This window comes from Tachysurus fulvidraco, chromosome 24 (genome assembly GCF_022655615.1).
Source record: "Tachysurus fulvidraco isolate hzauxx_2018 chromosome 24, HZAU_PFXX_2.0, whole genome shotgun sequence".
NCBI classification, from domain to species: domain Eukaryota; kingdom Metazoa; phylum Chordata; class Actinopteri; order Siluriformes; family Bagridae; genus Tachysurus; species Tachysurus fulvidraco.
This window is the reverse complement of record NC_062541.1, coordinates 992,353-1,018,635: the sequence shown is the minus strand read 5'-3', so window position 1 is coordinate 1,018,635 and position 26,283 is coordinate 992,353. Positions and strand designations below refer to the sequence as shown.

Below are 26,283 nucleotides of genomic sequence, written 5' to 3'. Positions count from 1 at the left end.
AAAAACCTGGGGTTGTTCTGGTTATTTTCTATGAGTTTTGCAGTTTTTAGAGCCTGTCTGGACATACTGTCCTTATATGCAATTCTAAAAACCTCTAATTTAGTTTTTCTCCATTTTCGCTCGAGGGTACGGGTTTGAGGGTGTGAGTATGACTATTATACCACGGTGCAGGTGTTGTGTCTCTAACTTTCTTTAATCTGATTGGGGCAACAGTGTCTAATGTGCTAGTGAATATAGCACCTATGCTGTTAGTCATTACATCTAGATCGTTTGTGTTTAAGGGTACAGTAAGAAGTCCAGACAGTTCAGGCAGGTTATTTGTGAATTTGTCTTTAGTGGTCGGAATAATAGTTCTACCGAGTCGATAACGTGGTGAGACACAGTTAGTCTGTTTTATGGGTAGTGTGTACATTATGAGGTAATGGTCTGTGATGTCATCACTTTGAGGTATGATATCTAGATCAGCGACATGTATTCCGTGTGATATTATTAAATCTAGTGTGTGATTAAGGCGGTGTGTAGCTCTAGTGATGTTTTGTTTAAGCCCAAATGAGTTGAGTAGGTTCATGATCATGCCATCCCATTTTCCCAAGGAGCAACCAGAACCTTAAACCTTCCACCCCTGGTCCAGCTACCTTAGGGGACAGCAGCAGAGGAGGAGGAGAGGTAGCAGCAGCAGAGGAGGAGGAGGAGAGCTAGCAGCAGAGGAGGAGGAGGAGGAGAGCTAGCAGCAGAGGAGGAGGAGGAGGAGAGCTAGCAGCAGAGGAGGAGGAGGAGAGCTAGCAGCAGAGGAGGAGGAGGAGGAGGAGAGCTAGCAGCAGCAGAGCTAGCTCAATCCCAAACAGAACACAAGAAACCATGTGCCTTCTCCCTGAATACACCCCCCCCCCCCGAGTAGCCATCCCTCTAGGATCCATCCAACAACCCGAGAAAGGAGACTTCCAAAAGACCCAACAAGAAATCCAGTCTTAACTTCCTTTTCCAACAAAGAATCTAATGAGTAGGCAACCAAGATACTCCTGTGAAAACCTTGGATAAATCCAGCTATTAAATAATTGAAGAAGCAGTGGTTAGGATGCTTCTGTGCCTTTCATACTTTTTTTTAATTAATTAATTAATTAATTAATGTAAACAGAAACACAATACCAGCAGTGCCAGTAGCCATTGATTATCAATCCAAAAGGGTACTATCTTTCTTTTGCTGGACTCTGCTACAGAGAGGAGAGAAATTTAATCAAGCTTTTGCTGAATCAAGAGTCCAGCAATGCTCGGCATAATGTATTACAACAGCCCAGCGAAGCACAGCCCAGCGAAGCACAGCAGTCTAGTGAGGCATAGCTCGACCAATCACAACAGCCCACTAAGGCATACCCAGCGTAACGCAACACAACACGGCCCAGCACAACGTAATGGAAAACAGCTCAGCAGGGCACAGCACAATGCAAAGTAACGCCTAGCAAGGCACCGCATAATGGATCACTACAGCCAACGAGGCATAAACACAGCACCACGTAACACGACCCAGCAAGGCACAACATAACCTAACACAACATAGCCTAGCGAGGCATAGCATAACATAACATAGCCTAGCGAGGCATAGCATAACATAACCTAACATTGCCCAATGAGGCATAGCATAACGTAACTCAACATAGCTTAGCAGGGCATAGCATAACGTATCCCAACATAGCCTAGTGAGACATGGCATAACGTATCATAACAGCCTAGCAAGGAATAATATAGGGCAATGTAACCTAACCTTGGCTAGCAAGGCATAGCATGATGTAACATAGCCTAGCAAGGCAAGCCTAACCTAGCATAATGCAACATAGCCTAGCAAGGCAAGCCTAACCTAGCATAATGCAACATAGCCTAGCAAGGCATAGCCTACCTAGCATAACATAACGAGCTGGCATAGCAAGGTATAATGAGGCATAAGGTAATCTAGCCTAATATAGCAAGCATGGAATGACCCATTGTGACGAGCAATGCAAAAGCATAGCATAACCTTATCTTATAACATAGCGTAACATACAATATAACCTAGCATAGTATAATATACATAGCGTAGCAAAGTATAGCCTAACGTAGCATAGCACAACAGACTGTACAACACACCAGCCCTAAGGTCACTTCCGGCTCAACAAACGCACCATTATACACGAACATGCGCGCCGTAATGATTTACCGTAAGTTCAAAGCATCTTCAAACGTCCCCTTCAGCTCAAGTATACTAATAGTAATCATGCCTCTTATAGTTTCATATCACGAACATAAAAGGAGTTAGCTTGCAGTTTAATCTCTAATAGCCACCAAGTTTAACTCACAGCAGCAGCAATGCAGAGGAAACAGCCCCATCATAACGAGCTGGCATAGCATTACCTAGCATGAGGTATTCTAGCCTAGCAAATCAAGCATGGCATAACCCATTGTGACATGCATAGCAAAGCATAGCACAACCTTATCTTATAACATAGCGTAACATACCTGCATAGCATAGTGAAGCATAGCCTCTAATTAGCCGCCGAGTTTAAGCAGCAGCAGCAGAAGAGCAGCAGCAGCAGCAGAAGAGCAGCAGCAGCAGCAGAAGAGCAGCAGCAGAGCAGCAGCAGCAGAACAGCAGCAGCAGAGCAGCAGCAGCAGAGCAGCAGAGCAGCAGCAGCAGAGCAGCAGCAGCAGAGCAGCAGAGCAGCAGCAGCAGAGCAGCAGCAGAGCAGCAGCAGAGCAGCAGCAGAGCAGCAGCAAAGCAGCAGAGCAGCAGAGCAGCAAAGCAGCAGAGCAGCAGAGCAGCAGAGCAGCAGAGCAGCAAAGCAGCAGAGCAGCAAAGCAGCAAAGCAGCAAAGCAGCAAAGCAGCAGCAAAGCAGCAGAGCAGCAGCAAAGCAGCAGAGCAGCAGCAAAGCAGCAGAGCAGCAGCAGCAGCAGCAAAGCAGCAGCAGCAAAGCAGCAGCAGCAGCAGCAAAGCAGCAGCAAAGCAGCAGCAGCAAAGCAAGCAGCAGCAAAGCAGCAGCAGCAGCAGCAGCAAAGCAGCAGCAAAGCAGCAGCAAAGCAGCAGCAGCAGCAGCAGCAAAGCAGCAGCAGCAGCAGCAGCAAAGCAAGCAGCACCCACAAAAGAAGATAGCCTGAAAAAAAGCATTTAAATAGGGCGCCCTGTTTGAAAGGGACCAATAGCGCACATAGGTATAATATCAGCTGATGGGCGGGGTTAGAAAATTGACATCAGCTGATAGCCGAACTTGACTATGTGGCCTGCCTGAACTGACGCTGAATGCTATATTTATGGTAAATACTGTTCTTCAGTTATTACATAGTTCATAACTGAGCTTTTAATGGCGTTCAGTTATTAATTTCTAATTCTGTTTTATTGAGCTGGAATTTTAGAGCTGATTATTTTACAACACTTTTACTGCTGCTGTGCGAGTCTTTTACACCAACATTTATTTGTGCAACATTTGGAAGTTGTATTTTTACACATTTTTATTAGGGTTCCTTATAGCAATGAATAGACCCTCTTTGAATACACCCTCTTTTTTCTCGACCAGTTTAAGGATCTCCTTCTCCTTGCTGACCTCCTGCTCCTTAAGCTTCTCTGCCTCCTCCAGCTCATCATGCAGTGCGTCCATAATTTCTCCACATGTCAGTTTTAAAAGAGACGGTGAAGAGTCGATGGACGCAGCGTTATCTGTCTGGACAGGAGGCAGAGCCGAGGCCAGTTGAGGTTCAGGCTCAGGTGGAGACAAAGTCTCAGACAGAGCAACAGGGTTGGGTTGTGACAAAGTATCAGGAGGAGACACAGGCTTGGGTTGAGACATGGTCTCAGGTGGAAGTACAGGCAAAGTCTCCGGTGGAGACACCGATATTGCGGGAGACACAGGTTCAGTGGGACATGCAAGTGCGGGTGGAGACACAGATTGAGGCAGAAATACAGGTTTGGGTGGAGTCACATGTTGGGGTAGCGACATAATCTCAGGTGGAGACAAAGGCTCCAGTTGTTCTTCTTCAACAGTCTCCACCGTTGGGGGTTGGGGGGGAGACATCGGGTGGCTGGACGTGATAGTACTCTTCGCAGTCCAAGGGCTTGTAGACAGGGTAGTACACAGTGTAGTATTCGGGGTCGTACATGGGGTAGTACACGAGGTTGTACACGGGGTCATACACGGTTTCGTACATGGGGTGGATGTTGTCAGAGACGTGTACAGACTCAGGTGTAGTGGCAGCACATCCACTGTTTCTTCATGCTGGAACTGAAAGAAGAAACAGAGTTGTCTTTTAGAGAAACTGATTGTTTCAGAAAAACACACAGAATTGAACAAGTTCATACTGAGGCTTACTGCTGAAAATAATGACATTTCTCTTGAGAAACAGACGTGAATCTATTACTTATTATACTGTATCTTCCACTTCTGTGTTAAATCATCAGGTCTAAGCCTTTAGAGCTAAGACAATAAGCTACTTGTCTTACTATTTAATATGAAATGAATATAAATGTAAGTGAATATTAAACTATACAAACTTAATATTAAACTAGACAGTATGAATGTTTAAATTAAATGGATCCTGATGATCAAATTTACATTTTTCTATTCGATTAAATTTTTTTGTATAGCACTTTAACAATTGACATTGTCTCAAATCAGCTTTAAAGAACATAACCATAAAACAAAAGGTTAACATAAAGATAGATATAATACAAAAACTCAAGATTAATATTAGATATATTTAAATTTAAATATTCATAATGTCATAATCAGGAAACTTACCATTGTCCAAACTTGATGGTGCAATGTGCCTCGTTTGAAAAGTCAAATTTGTGCAAATTAAAGTTTGCTGTGTAAAAAGTGTGGTGTGTGTTGTGTGAAAAGTGTGGTGTGTGTTGTGTAAAAAGTGTGCTGTGTGTTGTGTAAAACGTGTGCTGTGTGTTGTGTAAAACGTGTGCTGTGTGTTGTGTAAAACGTGTGCTGTGTGTTGTGTAAAAAGTGTGCTGTGTAAAAAGTGTGGTGTGTGTTGTGTAAAAAGTGTGGTGTGTGTTGTGTAAAAAGTGTGGTGTGTGTTGTGTAAAAAGTGTGGTGTGTGTTGTGTAAAAAGTGTGGTGTGTGATGTGGAAAAAAGTGTGGTGTGTGTTGTGTAAAAATAATAAGGTATGCTGTGTAAATCATGAATAGTAAAAGTGTCTCTAAATACTTGCTCGCTCGATGATGAATTCTCTCACTGTGTTTAAATTTGAATGTCAGAAATTTAATTGTGTAACACTCTTACTGGTTATGTTTCTTTTACTAAAAATATGTGCATATAAATTCTCCAGTCATACTTATTTAAAAGCTTATTTTTAATAACTGCCCTATTCAGATATTTGTGGCTGAAAAGGTTTGTTTTATAATAAGGTTTAAGTTATTCATTAAACTGTGTTGTGTTTAAGGAGATCGTTACGTGGAGCAAATGAGACGCCAAAGAGTCACTCGTGGTTTCAAATCACCTGGTTAACATTTATTACCCATCAAAGGTGCAACCGGAAACACTTATCTCCACCATCATGACATACGTCAAGTACAAACACTTCTGGTGATCACAATACCTTATAAAATCACATAACATCCTCTCTCTCTCTCTCTCTCTCTCTCTCTCTCTCTCTCTCTCTCTCTCTCTCTCTCTTTTGCTATGAAACTTAATTCTGAACATCATAAAAAGTCATTACACTTTAAACAATCCAATGTCATTAATCAATCTCCAATATGCAATTGTGCAAAACTACATTTCAGCAATAAGTCTTTGTGGCTTAGAAATAATTCTACCACTCCGTGTTTTGAATTGACCAGTACATGTAATTGCTCGTGGCAATCTTTAATCATACTCTGATCCACTTCCTCAGTCTTTGTTTTGTGAGTACTTGCTTTGTATTCTCCTGTTTTGGACATTAAATATTTCCTATTCTTTCTGTACAATTGTCTAACAGGTGTCTCCACAACATAAGACCTTGGTTCCTCAGCCAGAGCAGTAACTTGTGCTGGATTCCACATACCATTTTGCCATACTCTGATATTTTCTCCCACTGTTAGTTTCTGCAGCTGTCTTGTTCCATGGTCGAACTTTTCCTTCTGCTTTTTCTGACGAGTTTCCAATGACTCTTTCACTGAAGCAGTAACTGTCTTAGGATTTAGTAACTGTAATGTGTCTGTCTGTGTTTTCCCCTTGTTTCTGTCTGCCGTCTCTCCCTGGTTTTAATTGTTTTGCTCCGCCCACTCATTGCTCACCATGGACACTAATCACATTCCATCTCTTCCCCAGGTGTCTTGTCTTTGTCTCTAATCGTCTCTGCTTTGTTATTGGCTCCTGTCCACTATATCTACTCTGTCTGTTCACTTCCCTGGTGTTGGTCGTTGTAGGTGTTCGGTTCATGTTGTTCTCTGTTCCTGTTCCGTGTCCTGATCGGTTTTGCCTGCCTGTATGTTTGTTTCTTGTTTTTGTCCAGTAAAGTCCTATCTGCATTTGGATCCTCTCTTGCCTTTTGTTTCACCATGTCACATCGTGACAGAACGACCAACCCAATGGATCCAGCAGAAATACTGTTTTGTCTTTGTCAGGAGGACTCCCCGGTTGAGGAATATACGGAGGTATTCGTGGACCTGTGCAATCAGGTCAACTTCGATGAGAAGGCGCTCAAAGACATTTTTAAGCACGGACTAAGGGACATCCTGCGGTATTTGATGTCGTCTACCAGAGAAATAAAGACATTCTCGGAGTTCGTCAACTTGGCGTTGCTCCTGGACGGGTCCACGCTGAGCGTGAGCACTGTAGAGACGGAAGCCGGCCGTAAGTATTTTTTGGGGAGGGGCAGCAAGCATCGGGGTCCGTGGGCAACAGAGTGGAATCAGCCACGGACGCCCGAATGCTCCACAGTTCCTCCGCCCAGACCAGTCCCGTGCACACCCGTGATTGAGCCAGTTCCCATGGCTACCGTACCGGCGAGCTCGGCTGAGGTCCGTGCTAACCGGCTGGTCTCCAAACTGGCGGATACCCCGATGAGGTCGGCTCGGGCGGCCGGCATCCCTAAGCCGCCAGCTGGACCAGCCGGGTCGCCGGAACCAGCCGGGTCGCCGGAACCGACCGGGTCGACGGAACCTACCGAACCGACCGGGTCGCCGGAACCTGCCGAACCGACCGGGTCGACGGAACCGACCGGGTCGACGGAACCGACCTGGTCGACGGAACCTGCCGAACCGACCGGGTCGACGGAACCGACCGGGTCGACGGAACCTGCCGAACCGACCGGGTCGACGGAACCTGCCGAACCGACCGGGTCGACGGAACCTGCCGAACCGACCGGGTCGACGGAACCTGCCGAACCGACCGGGTCGACGGAACCTGCCGAACCGACCGGGTCGACGGAACCTGCCGAACCGACCGGGTCGACGGAACCTGCCGAACCGACCGGGTCGACGGAACCTGCCGAACCGACCGGGTCGACGGAACCTGCCGAACCGACCGGGTCGAAGGAACCTGCCGAACCGACCGGGTCGACGGAACCTGCCGAACCGACCGGGTCGAAGGAACCTGCCGAACCGACCGGGTCGAAGGAACCGACCGGGTCGACGGAACCTGCCGAACCGACCGGGTCGACGGAACCGACCGGGTCGAAGGAATTTTCCGAACCGACTGGGCCGACGGAACCGACGGAACCGACCGGGTCAACGGAACCTGCCGAACCGACCGGTTCGCCCGAACCGACCGGGTCGAAGGAACCGGCCGAGCTAACGGAACCAGCCGACTCAGCCGGGTCGACCGAAATGACTGAGTCAGAGAACGCGGTCGACATCATGACACCCAAACTACCTGAACTCTCTGCCTGGCCTGAACCTATGCATGTTTCTGTTTTCCTGTGTTTTGCTTCGCTGGACTTGCCAGCCCTTCTACCTCCTGTCCCTGTTCACAGGCCCAGAGCACCACCCTGGCTGCCAACTCCGTTCTGGTCTCTGGCTCCGCCTCCAGCACCACCCTGGTCTCCGGTCCTGCTCTGGTCTCTGGCTCCGCCTCCAGCACCACCCTGGTCTCCGGTCCTGCTCTGGTCTCTGGCTCCGCCTCCAGCACCACCCTGGTCTCCGGTCCTGCTCTGGTCTCTGGCTCCTCCTCCGGCACCGCCCTGGCCTCCTGCTCTGCCGGCTCCGCCCTGGCCTCCTGCTCTGCCGGCTCCGCCCTGGCCTCCTGCTCTGCCGGCGCCGCCCTGGCCTCCGGCCCGGCTGGCGCCACCACTACACGAACCCGACCCGCCCTCCCACCCTGGTTGCGCCTTCACTCCACCCGCCTGAACTGGGTTTTGTGGACTTGGGAGCGTCTGGAAGCCGCTCGTAGGGGGGGGGCTCTGTAATGTGTCTGTCTGTGTTTTCCCCTTGTTTCTGTCTGCCGTCTCTCCCTGGTTTTAATTGTTTTTCTCCGCCCACTCATTGCTCACCATGGACACTAATCACATTCCATCTCTTCCCCAGGTGTCTTGTCTTTGTCTCTAATCGTCTCTGCTTTGTTATTGGCTCCTGTCCACTATATCTACTCTGTCTGTTCACTTCCCTGGTGTTGGTCGTTGTAGGTGTTCGGTTCATGTTGTTCTCTGTTCCTGTTCCGTGTCCTGATCTGTTTTGCCTGCCTGTATGTTTGTTTCTTGTTTTTGTCCAGTAAAGTCCTATCTGCATTTGGATCCTCTCTTGCCTTTTGTTTCACCATGTCACATCGTGACAGTAACACAGTTGATGCTGATAATCTGGTTCTCACTCTCCGACCTATTAGTAATTGTGCAGGGGAGACTCCTATGGTTTCCAAAGGTGTGTTTCTCAGATTCAGTAATGGAATATATGGGTCCCTGTCATCAGCTTCAGTCTTTTTCAACATACGTTTCACAGTTTGTACAGCCCTTTCAACCATTGAAGACATGCAAAATTCTTGTGAAGCAAATTGCGGTCCATTATCAGAAATTAGTACCTCAGGAATCCCATACCTTGCAAACTGTGCCTTCAGCAACTTGATGACAGTCAAACTTCTGGTGTCATTCTTAAGCAAATCAACTTCAATGAATGAGAAATAGTCCACAATGATCAAATACTCTTTTTTTATTATGAGTGAAAAAATCAACCCCAATCTTTTGCCAAGACCTATCTGGCACATTATGAAGATGTAGTGGCTCTTTAGTCTGGAACCTTCTATGTGCACTGCATACTTCACAATGACTCACCATGTCTTCAATACTCTTAGACATTCCAGGCCAAAAGAATACCTCTCTCTTGCTCATCTTCTACAACTGTCGATGTCTAAATGACTTTCATGAATCCGATGTAACATATCAGCTCTCATAGAAGCAGGAACAATAATTTGTTCTCCTTTGAAAAGAATTCCACCAATAGCCAGAATTTCTTCTCTGTAATTCCAGTAATTTTGAATTTCTTTAGGAACTTTTTTTATTTTCCTTGGCCAACCATATTGTACAATTTTCAACAACTTCATCAATGTGGCATCCTTTTCTGTTTCTCTCTGAAATTCTGTTAATTTCTTTTCAGACACAGGCACATTCGTTAACAGCATATGTACCTGAGCCTCTGTAATGTCCACTTTCTCTGAAATTTCAGGTTCTGCTAAACATGCTCTTGACAGAGCATCAGCGACATACATTTCCTTTCCTGGTCAAAATTTTACATTCAGATGATACTTTTGCAGTCTCATGAGTAGTCTTTGAATTCTAGCTGGTGCTCTGTTTAGGGGCTTTTTCATAATTATATCTAGTGTCTTATGATCTGTTTGAACTTCAACCTCTCGGCCATAAACAAATTGATGAAAGCGTTCTACACCAAATACTATTGCCAGCATTTCTTTTTCAATTTGAGCATAGCGTTGTTCTGTCACAGTCAATTCACGAGAAGCATATGCTACAGGCCTCTCCTCATGTAGCAAAACTGCTCCTAAACCACTTTTGGAGGCATCTACAGAGACATTTACTGGAAGGCTCACATCATAATAGCGAAGTACTGGAGTTTCTGTTAGCATCAGTTTTAGCTTTTCAAATGCTTGTTGATGTTCATCTTGCCACTGCACTCAACTTCATCTCTTAAAAGATCACGCAGAGCTGTTGTATGCTCTGATAAATTCGGTACAAATTTTGCAAGAAATGTCACCATTCCAAGAAACCGAGACACATCTCTTTTGCACTCGGGAATTGGCATTCCTCTTAGGAGTCTCACCTCAGACTTGCTCATTGGGGATAAATACATACACATTGAGAACTAAATATATATCTAATAATAATCTTGAATTTTGTATTCTATTAATCTTTTTTTATTCTTTATAATAACATTTTGTTGTATGTTTATGTTCTGTAAAGCTGCTTGAGACAATGTCTATTGTAAAAAGCGCTATACAAATAAACTTGAATTGAATTGAACACACACACACACAAACACAAACACAAACACACACGCACACGCACACACTCACAAACACAAACACACATGCACACACACACAGGCTGTACTCTGATTAGCCATAATATTAAAACCAGGGCAGAATCTCCAGCTTGGCAATATTTCTAAGGTGAAGAAGGTTGTGTTAATAATAAGGTGATATGATTTCAAAGACAAGTTACTGTCTAATAAACACCCAGGTCTTTCACTGTCGAGCTACTAGTAACAGTACATCCCTCTAAATGGAAGTTGATATTTGAGAGCTTCTGTGTTCTGGTTTTTAGACCGATAAGTTATATTTCTGTCTAATCAGAATTTAACAATTGAAAATTACACCAAACATTTATCTCTTTAACGCACTCAGTTAATTTAGACAATTTAGATATTTATCTGGTTTTGATGTGATATATAACTGAGCATCATCAGCATAACAATGGAAACTAATCCCTTGCCTTCTACTGATGTTCCCTAAGGGTAGCAGGTACAGTATATCGAGAAAAGAAGAAGTCCTAAAACTATTAGTTCTACTTGATGGTGACATACAGTCTTGGTCCGAAGCTAAGAACAAGTCATTTGTAACTTTAACAAGTGCAGGTTCTGTGTGATGATTGGGTCTGAAACCTGACTGAAACTCTTCAAAGATATTATTCTCCTGCAAGAAGGAGCTCATTTGAACAGACACAGCATGTTCTAATATTTAATACATAAGCAGAAGGTTTGAAATGGGATTTGATAGTTTGTTAGGATCTAAATTAGGTTTCTTAATGAGGGTCTTAATAAACATTGGTGGAAAGAGTACTGAAAATCTGTACTCACGTAAAAGTCATCTTTAGGGGGTTTTAGCCCTTAGAGAGAATTTAAAACAAGAAGAGTTTTTATATACTACATAGTAAGCCAAAAGTTATGGTATTATTTAAAATGGCAAAAGTGGACACCAAAATTTTATGCATGATGTAATGATGTCAGTCTTGAATCAGATCAGTTCATGTGTGTGTGTATTCTCTACAAACAGTGTGTCCGATGAATGCAGTCATTAATAAACTAATATTCACAAGACAAAGATCAAATCAATAAATGTTATTTGTATGTAGTATTGAATGGATTGTTTGCATTATTATTTTGTTTGCAAAGAATAAGCAAACTAGTGCTACTGTATATGATTAACTAAAATTAATTATGGTAGACTTTGATAACACTGAAAGCAGGGCAGCTAGGAAGGTAAAACATTTATAAAATACCTTCTATAACCGTCTTTGTAGCTTTCCGTCGATTAACATTATAGATAAAAGCCTCCAGCTCTGACTGACTCTGTGCTTCTCCGTTCAGATAAAGCAGACAGCTGATGACGCACTTTTGAAAGACTACAATGCACGCATGTAAAAGCAAAGTGAAAAAAAATCGCCCTTTGATCAAACTGATAAATAATTTTCTTTCACATCGACGTCATGTCCTGCATTTTAACGTAATTTTTATTTTTTATTTTTAAAAAGAAAAAATTATACTTATAGTTTTAGGGTGGCTGAGATCACAGGCAGGTGGGCTGGAGACACCCTAAAAAGGTCTAGAACTGCCCCTGCCTAACATTAACCCTAACCCCAACCCTAACCCTAACCCTGACCCCAACCCTAACCCTAACCCCTAACCCTAGGTGAGCAGTAATATGCCCAGTCAGGCATAGGGAGTTGACCTGCTCAGTCCAGCAGCTCTCTCTCACTCTGCTCTCCTTCACATCCACTCTCATTTTTAGGTGCAAATGGTAGACAATAAATAAATAAATAAGTGTGTGTTTGTGTGTGTGGGGGTGTGGGGGATTTTTGCATGTTCTCCCCGTGCCTCGGGGGTTTCCTCCGGGTACTCCGGTTTCCTCCTCCGGTTTCCTCTAACAAAGACATGCATGGTAGGTTGATTGACATCTCTGGAAAATTGTCCATACTGTGTGAGTGTGGGAGTGAATGAGAGAGTGTGTGTGCCCTGCGATGGGTTGGCACTCCGTCCAGGGTGTATCCTGCCTTGATGCTCGATGACACCTGAGATAGGCACAGGCTCCCCATGACCCGAGAAGTTCGGATAAGTGGTAGAAAATGAATGAATGAATGAATGAACGATTAGACATGGGACACAAACCGAGGCTTGATCGACCTGCGGCTGGCCGCCTCAGAGGAGGGTGTATAGTGACTAAAGGCCGAAACACCCGGTGAATCTGAGGTGCACTACTGATGATGTGTCCTGAAATTCATTTAAAAAAAACATTTAATGACCTTAAACTCCTTAAATAGGCCAATAATACTAAAATGAATACTTAAAACTAAATTAATTAATTAATAAATACAAAAGCAAACACACCTGATCTAAAAAAACCTTAAACTTATTAATATCAATATTGGAGACTGACTTCCCTAATCCTAATCCTAGAGATAAACAGTGTCTTCATTTTAAACTTGAAAACTTTTTTGTTTCTATTTATTTATTTATTTTTTCTCCTTTTTCCTTCTATTTCTATACTTCTGTAAATCTGCTTTGAGACGATGTGAATTATTAAATGCCATCAAAATACATTTGAATTTGAATATAAACAACAGAGTGATGATGTATTGAAGCATAATTCAGAGTGATTCTGTTGATGTTCTGTTTCCGTGACGATCACACACACACTCACACTGTGTTCAGACGAAGCTGCAGATTAAATCGGTCTCTTACAAGTTTGTACGTTTGTGGAAATGACAGAGAATCTAACAGGACATTCAGGTAAACAGGAGAAATAAAAAAGATCTGTTTGTATAACACAAGTTTCCTTTACAGAGAACTCGATGCAGCTTCACGGCTCACGCTATGAGAACGTTTCTTTGTGAACGTTGTGTCTGAAAGTCTGTGTGAAATCTGTGTCCACTTTTTAATGATTCTGATGTTTTGATTCTTCTTCCTGTTTTTCATGTTCATGTTGTTTCTTAATGATTTCTCATTTGAAATGATCAGAGATGGAGGTTCTGTTGAAGAAAAGGGACAAAATGGAGAAACGCTTCCAGGCTGATAAAGACAGGTTGGTGCTGGAGTTGGAGGAAATGAAGGAGAAGATAAGGAAGGAGAAAGAGAGATCAGAGCTTCATCAGAGAGAGAACAAGGCCAGAGAAGCTAAGACCAGAGAAGAGATGGAGACTCTGCTGAAGGAAAGGGATGAAATGAGGAGAAGATTTCAGGCTGATAAAGACAGCTTGATGCTCCAGCTTGAGGAAGAGAGAAGGAACACAGAAAAGGATATAGAGCGGTTTGACAAAAGGCAGAAGATCACTGAAGGCTGCTGGAGGAAACACTGTAAGGTAGTGGAGCAAATAATTCTTGAAGAAGAAACAGAGGTGGAGAAAATGAGAAAAGAGGTGAATGACCTGAAAGAAACTGTGAAAGAACTTAAGCAGAAAGCCAGAACTATGTATCCCGAGATGACCAGGGTCGGCTGGTTGCTGAAGCTCTGCAAGAGGAAGAACGTCAAGAGAAGACGGTACTTGGAGAAAGAGATAGAGAGAGACTTGAGCACCAGCTGAGAGACAGTAAAGCCAGAGCAGCTCGGTCGGCAGAAGTGATCGACATTCTGCTGAAGGAAAAGGTTCAAATTAAGAGACAGTTGGAGCTCGAACAAGCAATTGACATCTTGGAGGCAGTTGCTCGCAATTCTTCAAACAGAAGGAGAAAGAGCTGTGAGCCGGTAAAGAGCAAGGAGAGAGAAGTTCACTCTACAGAAGTGACTAATGCTGCGGTGAAGGATAGAAAGGAAATGAAGAAAGAGCAGCATGAAGAAAAAGAGAGGAATGTGCTGAAGCTTGAGCAAGAAAAGAATAACATGGAGAAGGAGATAGAGATAAACCAAGAGAGAATCGACCTGGAGATTCGAGCCATGGAAGAGTTTCTGGAGGAAAAAATGAATGAACTGAGAAAGATTGAAGCTGAAAAACGGAGAGTGGAGGAGAAGATTCCAGAGATGGCGACCATGCAGGAGATGACAGAAGAGCTGGAGGCCTCTGAACCAAAGAAGGAAGCAAGTGTGAAGGAGGGACTTAAGACAGCTGATAAGAAGCTGATGTGCCTTTCCATACCGTGGTTGCAGAAGCTCAGGAAGAAGCTGATGAAGTAGAAGAAGTAGAAGACCAAAGAGAGTCAGCAGATGAAGAAAAAGCAAGAGAGGGAGAGCGAGGCCAAAGAAGCTTAGATGAGACAAGAGACTCTGATGGAGAGAAGAGGAGATTTAACACTGGGGACAGTAGAGATCTGAGAACACACACACACACACACACACACACACACACACACACACACACACACACACACACACACACACACACACACACACACCAGAGGTGGCAAAAGTACACACATCCTTTACTCAAGTAGTACAGATACTCATTTTTTAAAAGACTCCAGTAAAAGTAGAAGTAGTGACTACACTCTTTTACTCAAGTTAAAGTAAAGAAGTTTGAGCTCTGACATTAAAAAGTCGTCGTTACTACTACCTGTTTAGTGTCATGCAGGTAACTGGATGTGAGTTAGTGTCATGCAGGTAACTGGATGTAAACACAGCCATAATCCAGTTAAAGCTGAAGATGTAACAGAAATGTCAGTGTGTTTGTGTCACACACACAAATCAGAGGACAGGACACCACATCAGCACATTTACAGGAGCAGGGACGTCTTTCTGCACTCCACAATCTCTCAGCTACAATTTATTATAAGACCATTAGGTCATGTACATAACACACACATGTGAGAGCGAGCAGCCTACAAACACTACACTCTGATCTGTGTTCAAGTTTCTACACCCAACACTGCAGATACAGTGCATTTTATTACAGGACATAAAGAATTATACAGCTGTACACTACCAGGTAATAACATGACAATACTAGTCGTACTTTACACTCAGTTATATGTTGGATTTCACAGAGACACTAAAACAGTTGGTGTGTGTTGTTCTCTGTGCTCGTACACGTACAAATCTGTCACCTCCAGACCTCTGATTTTACACACACACTGGTTCAGGTGTTTGGTGTGGACCTGAATACAGGTGGAGTGTTCACATACGTCCAAACACATCCAAACTAAAGAGAAAGATTACATTTTTTAACCTTATAAACGATTCTCGATCATGATTTGTATTTTTTACAAAATATAGATGTGTAAAAATCTCTCATCGATCATAAACGATGTACATTAAGGATATTAGAAAGAACATTGTACTGTTTACTACAGATGTCACTGTTACTATTTCAACACAACTTAGTGAACCCTTCTTTCTCCACAGAGTAAATGGGATCATGTCTTTCATGCCTCCACAACTGAGAAGTGAACGTGGGGTTTTCTTCTCAAATCTGAGCTCCTTCCCTGTTTACAGAGTGACGTCACATCAGCACGACTGCACACAGCATCAGAAATAAACAAAGTCAAACTTCTTACCTTTAAATGAGTGACACTGTATATACACAAGTATTAGCTTTAGATGGATCAACATACAGACATTCGTTTGTTAAATCTAAAACACTGACTATACACATAGCAGGAAATCTAACCCACCTTGTAGGTACAAATCTAACACAACACTACTGTGTGTTACACTAAAGGATTTGTGTAGGTGGGCTTCAGGGGGCTATAAGTGACATGGTAGAATGTAGTGTACCAATGTGTAATATTTTATCAGTACATAATGATGAACAGAGAACAAAACCAGTCTGTTATTAATGTTGTACAACAAAAATATAGATTCACTACAGCTGCTTATAAATACAAACACAGTCCTCTTCAACAGTAACGGTGATAAACCTGACCGACCGCCACGTGCAACCGTCTTTGTGTTCACCGTCTGTTTTTACCACATCCACCATCTTCTGATGCAGTGAACCACACAAAAAACTGTGTCTATAATTCAACCACAACAGATTAACAACAATCACGACCCAAGAACAAGAATGTGATCATTAACAGTTTGGTGTCTTTGTCGAGCTCCAAGTAGAACAAAACAGGACTTTTCAATAACAGCGGTCACGACACTACACTCACCTGTGACACATTATTCATCCTCTCTCTTTTTACCTGCTTGTACACTTTATAAGCAAAGAAACAAGAACCCCATCAAAATAAAAGTCTTCATATAAAAAGTCACATTTAAACTCCATCCTCTACAAACAGTTCAGTGTTAGAGAAAGGAAATTCAATTCAATTCAAGTTTATTTGTTTAGCGCTTTTTACAATGGACTTCGTCTCAAAGCAGCTTTACAGACATAAACATAGAACAGAAGTTAAACATAAGGAGAAAAAAGAATTAATGTAGTAAAAAAAATAAAAATCTTCATCACACATCTGAGTTAGCTGCCTAGCTTGTTTCTAACATAATAATGAGATCAAGATGGTGGCGTGTACACATCACGAGGCTCAGCGTCTCTCCATCTTTGCCATATTTGTGCTTATTTATGCTTGCGCGATTTTGTCATGCAAGCATATCATTCAACAGACAGTCACTTTTAGATATTGGTCACATCTGCACAAACCCTGTTTCGGACTTTATTTTCTCATTTGATCAGATACCACCGGAGCTCGTATGGAATCACTGCGAGTCCTTTATCCCGACCGGATAAACAGTAACAGAAACAGCACTGACTGACCAGTGTATATACTGTATGTGAATACTGAATTGTCAAACAATATTTCGTGCAGTAACATTAGAATGAACACAGTTTCTCAGCAGCAGGTATGTGCGAAATGGCTTACATCTTGTACAATATGTGCAAAAACAGCAGAAAAGTGTGCAAAACAGCATGTAAACAGTTTGATGGATTGTAAGCAGCATGTAAACAGTTTGATGTGTCAGTATGTGTGTATTGTGAGGGTCTGTGCAGTCCATACAGATGATGTGTGTATGTTGTGCTCAGTTCAGTTCAGTTACTTGTGGGAAGAAACTATTACACAGTCTGGTCATGAGGGCCCGAATGATTTAGTACCTTTTTCCAGATGGCAGGGGGGTGAAGAGTGTGTGAGGGGTGTGTGGGGTCATCCACAATGCTGTTGGCTTTGCAGATGCAGCGTGTGGTGTAAGTGTCCATGGTAGAGGGAAGAGAGACCCCAATGATCTTCTCCGCTGTCCTCACTATCTGCTGCAGGGTTTTGCGATCCGAGATCGTACAGTTCCCAAACCAGACAGTGATGCAGCTGCTCAGGATGCTCTCAATGGTCCCTCTGTAGAACATGGTCAGCCTTCGTAGGAAGTAGAGACGCTGCTGGGCTTTCTTGGTGATGGCGCTGGTGTTGAGTGACCAGGTGAGGTTCTCCGCTAGATGAACACCAAGAAATTTGGTGTTCTTGACGATCTCTACCGATGATCCGTTGATGTTCAGCAGAGAGTGGTCACTCTGTGCTCTCCTGAAGTACACAACCATCTCTTTAGTTTTATCCACATTCAGAGACAGGTTGTTGGCTCTACACCAGGCAGTTAGTTGTTGCACCTCCTCCCTGTATGCTGCCTCGTCGTTCTTGTTGATGAGACCCACCACAGTCGTGTCATCGGCGAACTTGATAATATGATTCGATCTGTGCATTGCTGCAAAGTCGTGAGTCAGCAGAGTGAACAGCAGTGGACTGAGCATGCAGCCTTGAGGAGCTCCAGTGTTCAGTGTGGTGGTGCTGGAGATGCTCTTCCCGATCCGGACTGACTGAGGTCTCCCATTCAGGAAGTCCAGGATCCAGTTGAAGAGGGAGGTGTTTAGTCCCAGCAGGCTCAGCTTCCCAATCAGGTGCTGAGGGATGATTGTATTGAATGCTGAACTAAAGTCTATGAACAGCATTCGTACATGAGTGTCTTTATTGTCCAGGTGGGTGAGGGCTAAGTGAAGGGCTATGGCAATGGCATTGTCTGTGGAGCGGTTTGGATGATACACGAACTGTAGGGGGTCCAATGAGGGTGGTAGCTGGGTCTTGATGTGCCTCATGACGAGCTTAACGAAGCACTTCATAACTATGGGTGTGAGTGCAACGGGACAATAGTCATTGAGGAAGGACACTGTAGACTTCTTTGGGACAGGAACGATTGTGGTAGTTTTGAGGCACATAGGAACAACGACGCTGCTCAGGGAAATGTTGAAGATCCATAAAGACATCCGCTAGCTGTTCTGCACATTCTCTGAGCACCCTGCCAGGAATGTTGTCTGGTCCAGCAGCCTTCTGTGGGTTAACATTGCATGGAGATCTCCTCACGTCGGCCGTGGATAGAGAGAGTACCTGGTCTTTGGGGGGGAGGGATGGTCTTCCTTGGCTTTAGGTTGTTCTGTACCTCGAACAGAGCGTAGAAATCGTTCAGTGCATATAGGAGGGAGGCGTCGCTATCACAAGCAGGTGATGCTGTCTTGTAGTTTGTGATCGCCTGTATACCCTGCCGTGGGTGTCTCCACTGCCCTGGAAGTGGCTGTGGATTGTCTGGGCGTGTGCGCGCTTTGCCTCTCTGATGGCTCTGGACAGTTTGGCCCTTGCTCTTCTTGAGCACTGACTTGAGATTTGCATGGTTGAAATCTCCGGCGATGATAAAAAGTCCATCGGGGTGAACATTCTGTAGGTCGCTAATAGCTCCGTATAGCTCACTTAGCACCTCTTTAGCATTAGCTCTAGGAGTAATGTAAACTCCGACAATGAAAACAGTAGTAAATTCCCCTGGTAAATAAAATGGCCTGCATCAAACAGTCACAAACTCCACTGATGATGAGCAGTAAGTAGAAATAAGCACAGAGTTTTTGCACCATTCCATGTTGATATAAACACACACCACCTCCGCGAGTCTTACCGCACAGAGCTGCATTTCTGTCGGCTGGAAATGAAGTTAGCCCGTCCAGCTGAATGGCGGCGTCCGGAACTCTGTCGCTGAGCCACGTCTCCATGAAAACAAACACGCAGCAGTTTCTAATCTCTCTCTGTGTTGAGTGTTCGAGTTGGATGTAGTCCAGTTGATTGTCCAGGGAGAAAACGTTGGCTAGTAGAATGGTTGGGAGAGCCGGCCGGCCAGGGTTTGTTTTTAGCCTAGCACGGACACTCGCCTGCTTACCGCGCTTCCGCTTCCTCGCGCACCGCTTTCGGCGTCCACTCTCCTGGTCTCCGGTATCAGGCGACACCGTGGACTGGAGGCCTGGTCTACACAGAAAGCCGAGGTCACGTAGCCTATCCAGTTAATCATCGTGTAGGTTGTTTGTTACATGGTTTCTGTACTTTATTAGGTCCTGGTAGTTGTATACATGAACACTGCTTTCTCTGGTGTCCATGTAGTTGCAATGGTCAGGCTAAAAAACGTAAATAAAAACTTAAAAAAAACCGTAAATAGCACCGTATAGAATCCAGAAAGGTCGCTGCATGCTACTGACACACTGCCATCTTGGAAAAGTAGCTAAGTGCTTCGAAATACTGGTCCTCACCCACCTTAAAGCCTGTCTGCCACCCAGCCTGGACCCTTACCAATTTGCCTATCGCCCAAATAGATCAACTGAGGACGCCATTTCCACTGTACTTCATTCTGCCCTAACTCACTTGGATAAACCTGAAACCTATGCCAGGATGCTGTTTATTGATTTCAGCTCAGCTTTTAATATAGTTAGCCCTTTGAAGCTAACCCTGAAGCTGGAACATCTTGGCATCAGCACACAACTCTGCAATTGGAGTCTGTACTTCCTTACGAACAGATCACAGTCTGTTCGTCTGAACACTGTCACCTCCTCCAGTCTCACCATCAGCACTGGGGTCCCCCAGGGATGTGTATTGTCTCCACTACTATACTCCCTTTTCAACCATGACTGCATACCTGTCCATACCTCAAACAGTATGACAACACCACAGTGGTAGGCCTGATTGAAGGTAACAATGAGACGGCTTACAGGGAGGAGATCCAGCACCTAGTAGCATGGTGAGAGGACAATAACCTTGAACTTAACACCAAAAAGATTAAGGAGGTCATTGTGGATTTCAGACATTCTGGTAATCACACTTATCCTCCAATTTACATCAACGGAACTGCTGTTGAGCGTGTACCCAGCTTCAAGTTCCTTGGAATACAGCCCAACAAAACATCTGTATTAAACTACCCACCTTGGAGGACATTTTCAAAAAACGCTGTTTGAAAAGGGCGAGAGGCATCATCAAAGATCCCTCTCATCCCAACCACGGACTGTTTACACTTCTCCCATCGGGCAGACGCTACCGTTGACTCAGAGCCAGAACAAACAGACTGAAAAATAGCTTCTTTCCTGGCTGTTTCTGCACTGAACAGCTGATATGGTGTTAACAATCACCACTGTACTGTCACTTTTCTTCTGTGTTTTGCACTATTTTGCACCACTTTAAAATCATGTATCCTTGCACCACCCATCATTACACTTCTGTATGTCCATCCATATTTATTCTGTCTAGTCTGTGTATATATAGATGTATATATTCATAATGACATTACTTTTGTACATCTATATCTGTCATACCACTTCATACTGTATCATACTTCATCAAAACCACACTATATTTACCCTTATTCAGTTATATGTACATATTACTACACCTTCTGTATAACCTCATACCCTTATTTATTACACTGCCACTTGTATATAAGCCATCTAGGCACTTCTGGTTAGATGCTAAGTGCATTTCATTGGCTCAATGAATGAATGTACAATATAAACAGAAAAGTCTTTCACTGGTGTTTAGTTCAGAAATGTCTTTAGTTCTTAAATGCATGCAGTTAATTTATATAGATATTTTTACATAAATTTTGGAGAACACTTAATTTTTCATGATTCATATATAAAGGCTATAAAATGACTCATATGATGTTATAAGATGTTGTCCATGTGGCCAAGCCCTCAGTTCAGATATAACATGTTAGTGTAAAAAGTGAAACAATCTCCTGTAAAAGTACCAGAGGTTTGTGTAAAGATGATTAGAGGAACTATCCAAACAGTGCAGTTCAGTGTTACATTAAAATAATAAACCATGCAGTAATACAGTTATAAATAAAAATACTCACACAGCTTTTCTGGAGGCTTTGACCACTGGCAGCAGCCTCAGAAGACCTTCATGTGATGGATCATATTTCCTCAAATTAAACACATCCAGCTTTTGTTCTGAGTTCAGTAACACAAACACCAGAGCTGACCACTGAGCTGGAGAGAGTCTGGTTCCATAGTGACGACTGTGACCTCCTCTGTTCAGGTAAGTTTGTACTTCCTGCACTAGAGAATCATCATTCAGTTCATTCAGACAGTGGAACAGACTGATGGATTTCTCTGGAGATGGATTCTCCCTGATCTTCTCCTTGATGTACTCCACTATTTCCTGTTTGCTGTGAGATCTGCTTCCTGTCTGTGGTATTAAGTCTCGTAAAAGAGTCTAATTGGTCTCCAGTGAGAGACCCAGAAGGAAGCGGAGGAACAGGTCCAGGTGTCCATTCTCACTCTGTAAGGCCTTGTCCACTGAACACCTGAGGAGATCAGACAGGTTTGTATTTCTGAAGAAGTTAAAAGGTCCAGTGCTTTGTCCCACAAGCACATTTGTATTTCTTAAAATAAAGCAGAAAAATACATATAAAGCAGCCAGAAACTCCTGAACACTCAGATGTACAAAGCTGAACACCTTCCCCAGGTGAAGCCCAAACTCCTCTCTGAAGATCTGGGTACACACTCCTGAGTACACTGACACTTCTCTGACATCAATGCCACACTCTCTCAGGTCTTCCTCATAGAAGATCAGGTTTCCTTTCTCCAGCTGGTGGAAAGCCAGTTTTCCCAGTGCCATGATACTCTCTCTGGTCTGCTGAGGATCAGGGTCACATTTCTGATGGTACTTTTGGTCCTTGTGTTTGATCTGAAAGTTCAGGAAGTGTGTGTACATTTGAGTCAGACCGTTCTAGACCTTTTTTAGGGTGGCTCCAGCCCCCTGTCTGTGATCTCAGCCACCCTAAAACTAAAAGTATAATTTCTATTTTCATAAATAAAAAATAAAAATTACGTTAAAATGCAGGACATGTCATTGATGGGAAAGAAAGTTATTTATCAGTTTGATCCAAGAGCGATTTTTTTTTACTTTGCTTTTAGGCGTGTGTTGTAGTCTTTCAAAAGTGCGTCATCGGCTGTCTACTTTATTTGATCAGAGAAGCACCGATTCAGTCAGAGCTGGACGCATTTATCTATAACGTTAACCGTCGGAAAACCGTAAAGACGGCAACCAAAAAGCAGTGAAATTTCACTATTCTTATTACCAGAGTTGTAACACAAACAAAATATTAATGCAAACAATCCATTCAATACTAAATAAAAATAACATTTATTGATTTGGTCTTTGTCTTGTGAATATTAGTTTATTAATGACTGCATTCATTGGACACACTGTTTGTAGAGAATGCACAGATACATGAACTGATCTAATTCAAGACTGGCATCATTACATCATGCATAAAATTTTGGTGTCCACTTTTGCCATTTTAAATAATACCATAACTTTTGGCTTACTTGTAGTCATATAATATATAATATAAAACTCTTCTTATTTTAAATTCTCACTGATTGCTAAAACCCCTAAAGATGAAACCCTAGAACCGCCCCTGGATTTCAGGAAGCAGGAGCGTGGTCAATGCTGTAGGCAAAACGCGGAATAGAGTTTAATTTATTAGGGCAGTTAAATTATTCTGGACATGCGTTAGATCGATTTCACAAGCCTCATAATTAGTGTGGGTGCCCCAGATAATGGTTGTTTTTTCCAAGGCATCACACTTGCAAATAAAACCAATATAGTTTTGTCACAGTGTTCCATGTCCAATCCTCACCATTCTCCTGATGGTAACTGTGTGATAAACCTTAAAGTCCTTAAACTTTAACTTTAATACATTCTTCTGTTATATTCCCAAACTGTCCATGCTAGGAATCCTTTCAAACAATTTTTCAAATTTTTTCAAGTCCTTGGGATTATTTACTTGACGATGTTCTCTGAGGAGGTGATGAACTGGTTGCAACAGCACTGTGATACCATAGGAACGCTGTTGTCAAGAAGACCTTATTTATTCCTGTTACACTGTTCATCTGGGTCTGGAAACCATGCGATCAATTGTAGATAAGCACTTTGGGACAGCTTTGGGGACTTTTGTATCTTTAATGCTGTCACGAGAGCTGCCATCCTAGTCCATCACACCACCACCCCCCCCCTTTTAAAACCCTCTTTTTGTTTAAACCCTCTGGCCATAATAGAGGTCATTGGTTTCTCCGCTCTTTCATTAACATGCATAGTCGTAGTCAAGTGAACTGGAGCCATGGGGAACTTAACCGTACAGTCAGAGTATTGAGAATATCTTTGTGTGTTCTCATCACTGTCTAACATTTTAGGAACCTGATTACTCCACATGCCATATAAAGATGTCTTACTGATGCTAGTTTCATTCACTCATTTTCTACCGCTTATCCGAACTTCATCGGGCATCAAGGCAGGATACACCCTGGACGGAGTGCCAACACACACACTCTCATTCACTCACACACTACGACAATTTTCCAGAGAATCTTGCCAGTCGACCTACCATGCATGTCTTTGGACTGGGGAAGAAAACCGGAGTACCCGGAGGAAACCCCCGAGGCACTGGGAGAACAAACTCCACACACACACAAGGCAGAGGCAGGAGTCGAACCCCCAACCCTGGAGGTGTGAGGTGAACGTGCTAACCACTAAGCCACAGTGCCCCCTGAATCAGGACATTTTGAACTATAAAGATTTTTATAAAAATTGGAACTAACGTTAGCTATAATCTTTGGATTCTTTATAATTTTGCCATCAGTACATAACTGTTCAATTGTGTAGAGATTAAATTTCCATTTTTCAAGCTTAAAGAAATATGCAGAATTAAGTTCTCCTTCTTCAAGCCATTTATTCCTGGATCTTATATAAACACCCTTAGCCTTCTTTAAATATAAATCATCTAATTTAGTTTGTAAAGCTGCAATTTCAGATATGTCCTCCAACGACATACAACTAATGTTACGGGTTTGAGATAATTTTATAATCAGACTGTCCTCATGAACCCTTCTCTTTTTGGCTAAGTCTGCTCCAACTTTCCTTAAATAAATTCCAATCTTAAATTTTTGAAGCTCCCAATTGGTACAAAAGGAATTTTGAGGAATTTACGCTTTACACCTGGTGCATAATCTGCCGTTAAAGGGGTATTTATTAAGATAGTTTTGTGGTCAGTCAAAGGAGTACATTGAATGCCAACATGTAAATCAAATTTGGACATACATTTTGATATGAGCCAATAGTCGAGATTGTCTTGAGCAATTTTTGTTGGCACAGGTAAACTCCAAATTATCTGGGTATCTTTTTCTCCAAATGTCCACCAATTCAAATTGATCTATTAGTCCTAGCAATGCAGGGTTAATACATGCTGTCCTTTTTGGTGGATACCTTTCCAACAAATTATTAATTGATACATTAAAGTCTCCTCCTAATATAAAAAGTGCATTAGGGAATTTATTCAACCAATATGCAAGTTTGTCATCTAACTTGTCAAAGAAAATTTTATTATCTAAAGAAGTATTGTACCCATATATATTTCCCAGAATTACTTTGTTTTGTTGGTTAAGCAAAATCACTAATAAATGAAAGTGGTCCAAACTTTCTGAATATGATCCTAAAATATTCCCATTAAATGTATTTCTTAAAATGCTAACACCAGCAGAGTGTTCAGTGCCATGTGAACTCCAAATATCATTACCCCGCTGAGACTTCCACCATTTGTAATCATCTTTAGTAGAATGACACTCCTGAAGGAAACAAAAATCTGACTTGTTTTTCTTAACAAACAAAAAAAGAGCTTTCCGCTTGACTCTATCCCTGAGCCCCCTGGTGTTAAAAGATATTAATAACAATGACATGAACAACGAACAATGCAAGGAAAGAAAAAACAAACAATTACAACTAAGTAACTGAGTGAACTAAAAGAGTACACAAACCGTTCAACTCTAGTAATGCATTAGTAATGCATTACAATAGTCCAGTCTAGAGGTCATAAATGCATGAACTAGCTGTCTAATATAACACCCAGGTCCTTCACTGTTGATCTACTAGTAACAGTACATCCCTCTAAATGGAAGTTAACTTGTGAGAGTTTCTGTGTACTTGTTTTTGGACCTATAAGTAGTATTTCTGTCTTATCGGAGTTTAATAACAGAAAATTACAGGTCATCCAATCTTTTATCTCTCTAATGCACTGAGTTAATTTGGACACTGTGGCTATTTCATCTGGTTTTGATGAGATATATAACTGTGTATCGTCAGCATAACAGTGGAAATTAATCCCATGTCTTCTAATGATGTTCCCTAATGGAAGCATGTATGTCGAGAAGAGCAGGGGTCCAAGGACTGATCCTTGAGGGACCCCATAATTAACTGGCAATAAGCTGGAGGATTCACCATTTAATACTACAAAATGGTGTCGATCAGACAGGTAGGATTTAAACCAACTTAAAGCCTGTCCATGAATACCTGTGTAATTTTGTAAGTGATCTAGGGTAACCTAAAGATAGCAAGGAGTTAATAATATTAAGAAGAGGCTCACCAGCTTTATATAACACTTCTTTTAGTAATTTAGTTGGGATGGGGTGTAGTGAACAAGCTTATCTAACTCTTCCTGTCCTGTACTTGTAAAGCACTGTAGTTGTGAGTGTAGCACTTTAGGTGAGACTGAGGCACAAGCTGCTCTCACATGTTGAACATCACCTATTTTGTTCCTGATGCTTTTAATTTTATCAGTGAAGAATCTCATAAAATCCTCACAACTGAATTGAGATCACTAGAGACCTCCACGACCAGTCTGAC

The 26,283-nt window shown here is 42.7% G+C and overlaps 3 protein-coding genes across 3 annotated transcripts in view; 1 reads left to right on the top strand and 2 right to left on the bottom strand.

The window, feature by feature from the left end:
- Positions 1-26,283, bottom strand: part of LOC113648607 (NACHT, LRR and PYD domains-containing protein 3-like) — a 111,397-nt gene that overhangs the window by 40,044 nt on the left and 45,070 nt on the right. The window lies entirely within an intron of this gene.
- LOC125140137 (pollen-specific leucine-rich repeat extensin-like protein 1) lies at positions 3,099-6,169 on the bottom strand. Its single transcript, XM_047807830.1, has 2 exons — positions 6,015-6,169; positions 3,099-4,242 (listed from the first exon to the last, which is right to left on the bottom strand). Exons 1-2 carry the CDS (start codon positions 6,015-6,017, stop codon positions 3,466-3,468), a joined length of 780 nt encoding a protein of 259 aa, XP_047663786.1. The 5' UTR covers positions 6,018-6,169; the 3' UTR covers positions 3,099-3,465.
- On the top strand, positions 13,020-14,738 carry LOC113642614 (stress response protein NST1-like). Its single transcript, XM_027146197.2, has 2 exons — positions 13,020-13,176; positions 13,405-14,738. Exons 1-2 carry the CDS (start codon positions 13,149-13,151, stop codon positions 13,965-13,967), a joined length of 591 nt encoding a protein of 196 aa, XP_027001998.1. The 5' UTR covers positions 13,020-13,148; the 3' UTR covers positions 13,968-14,738.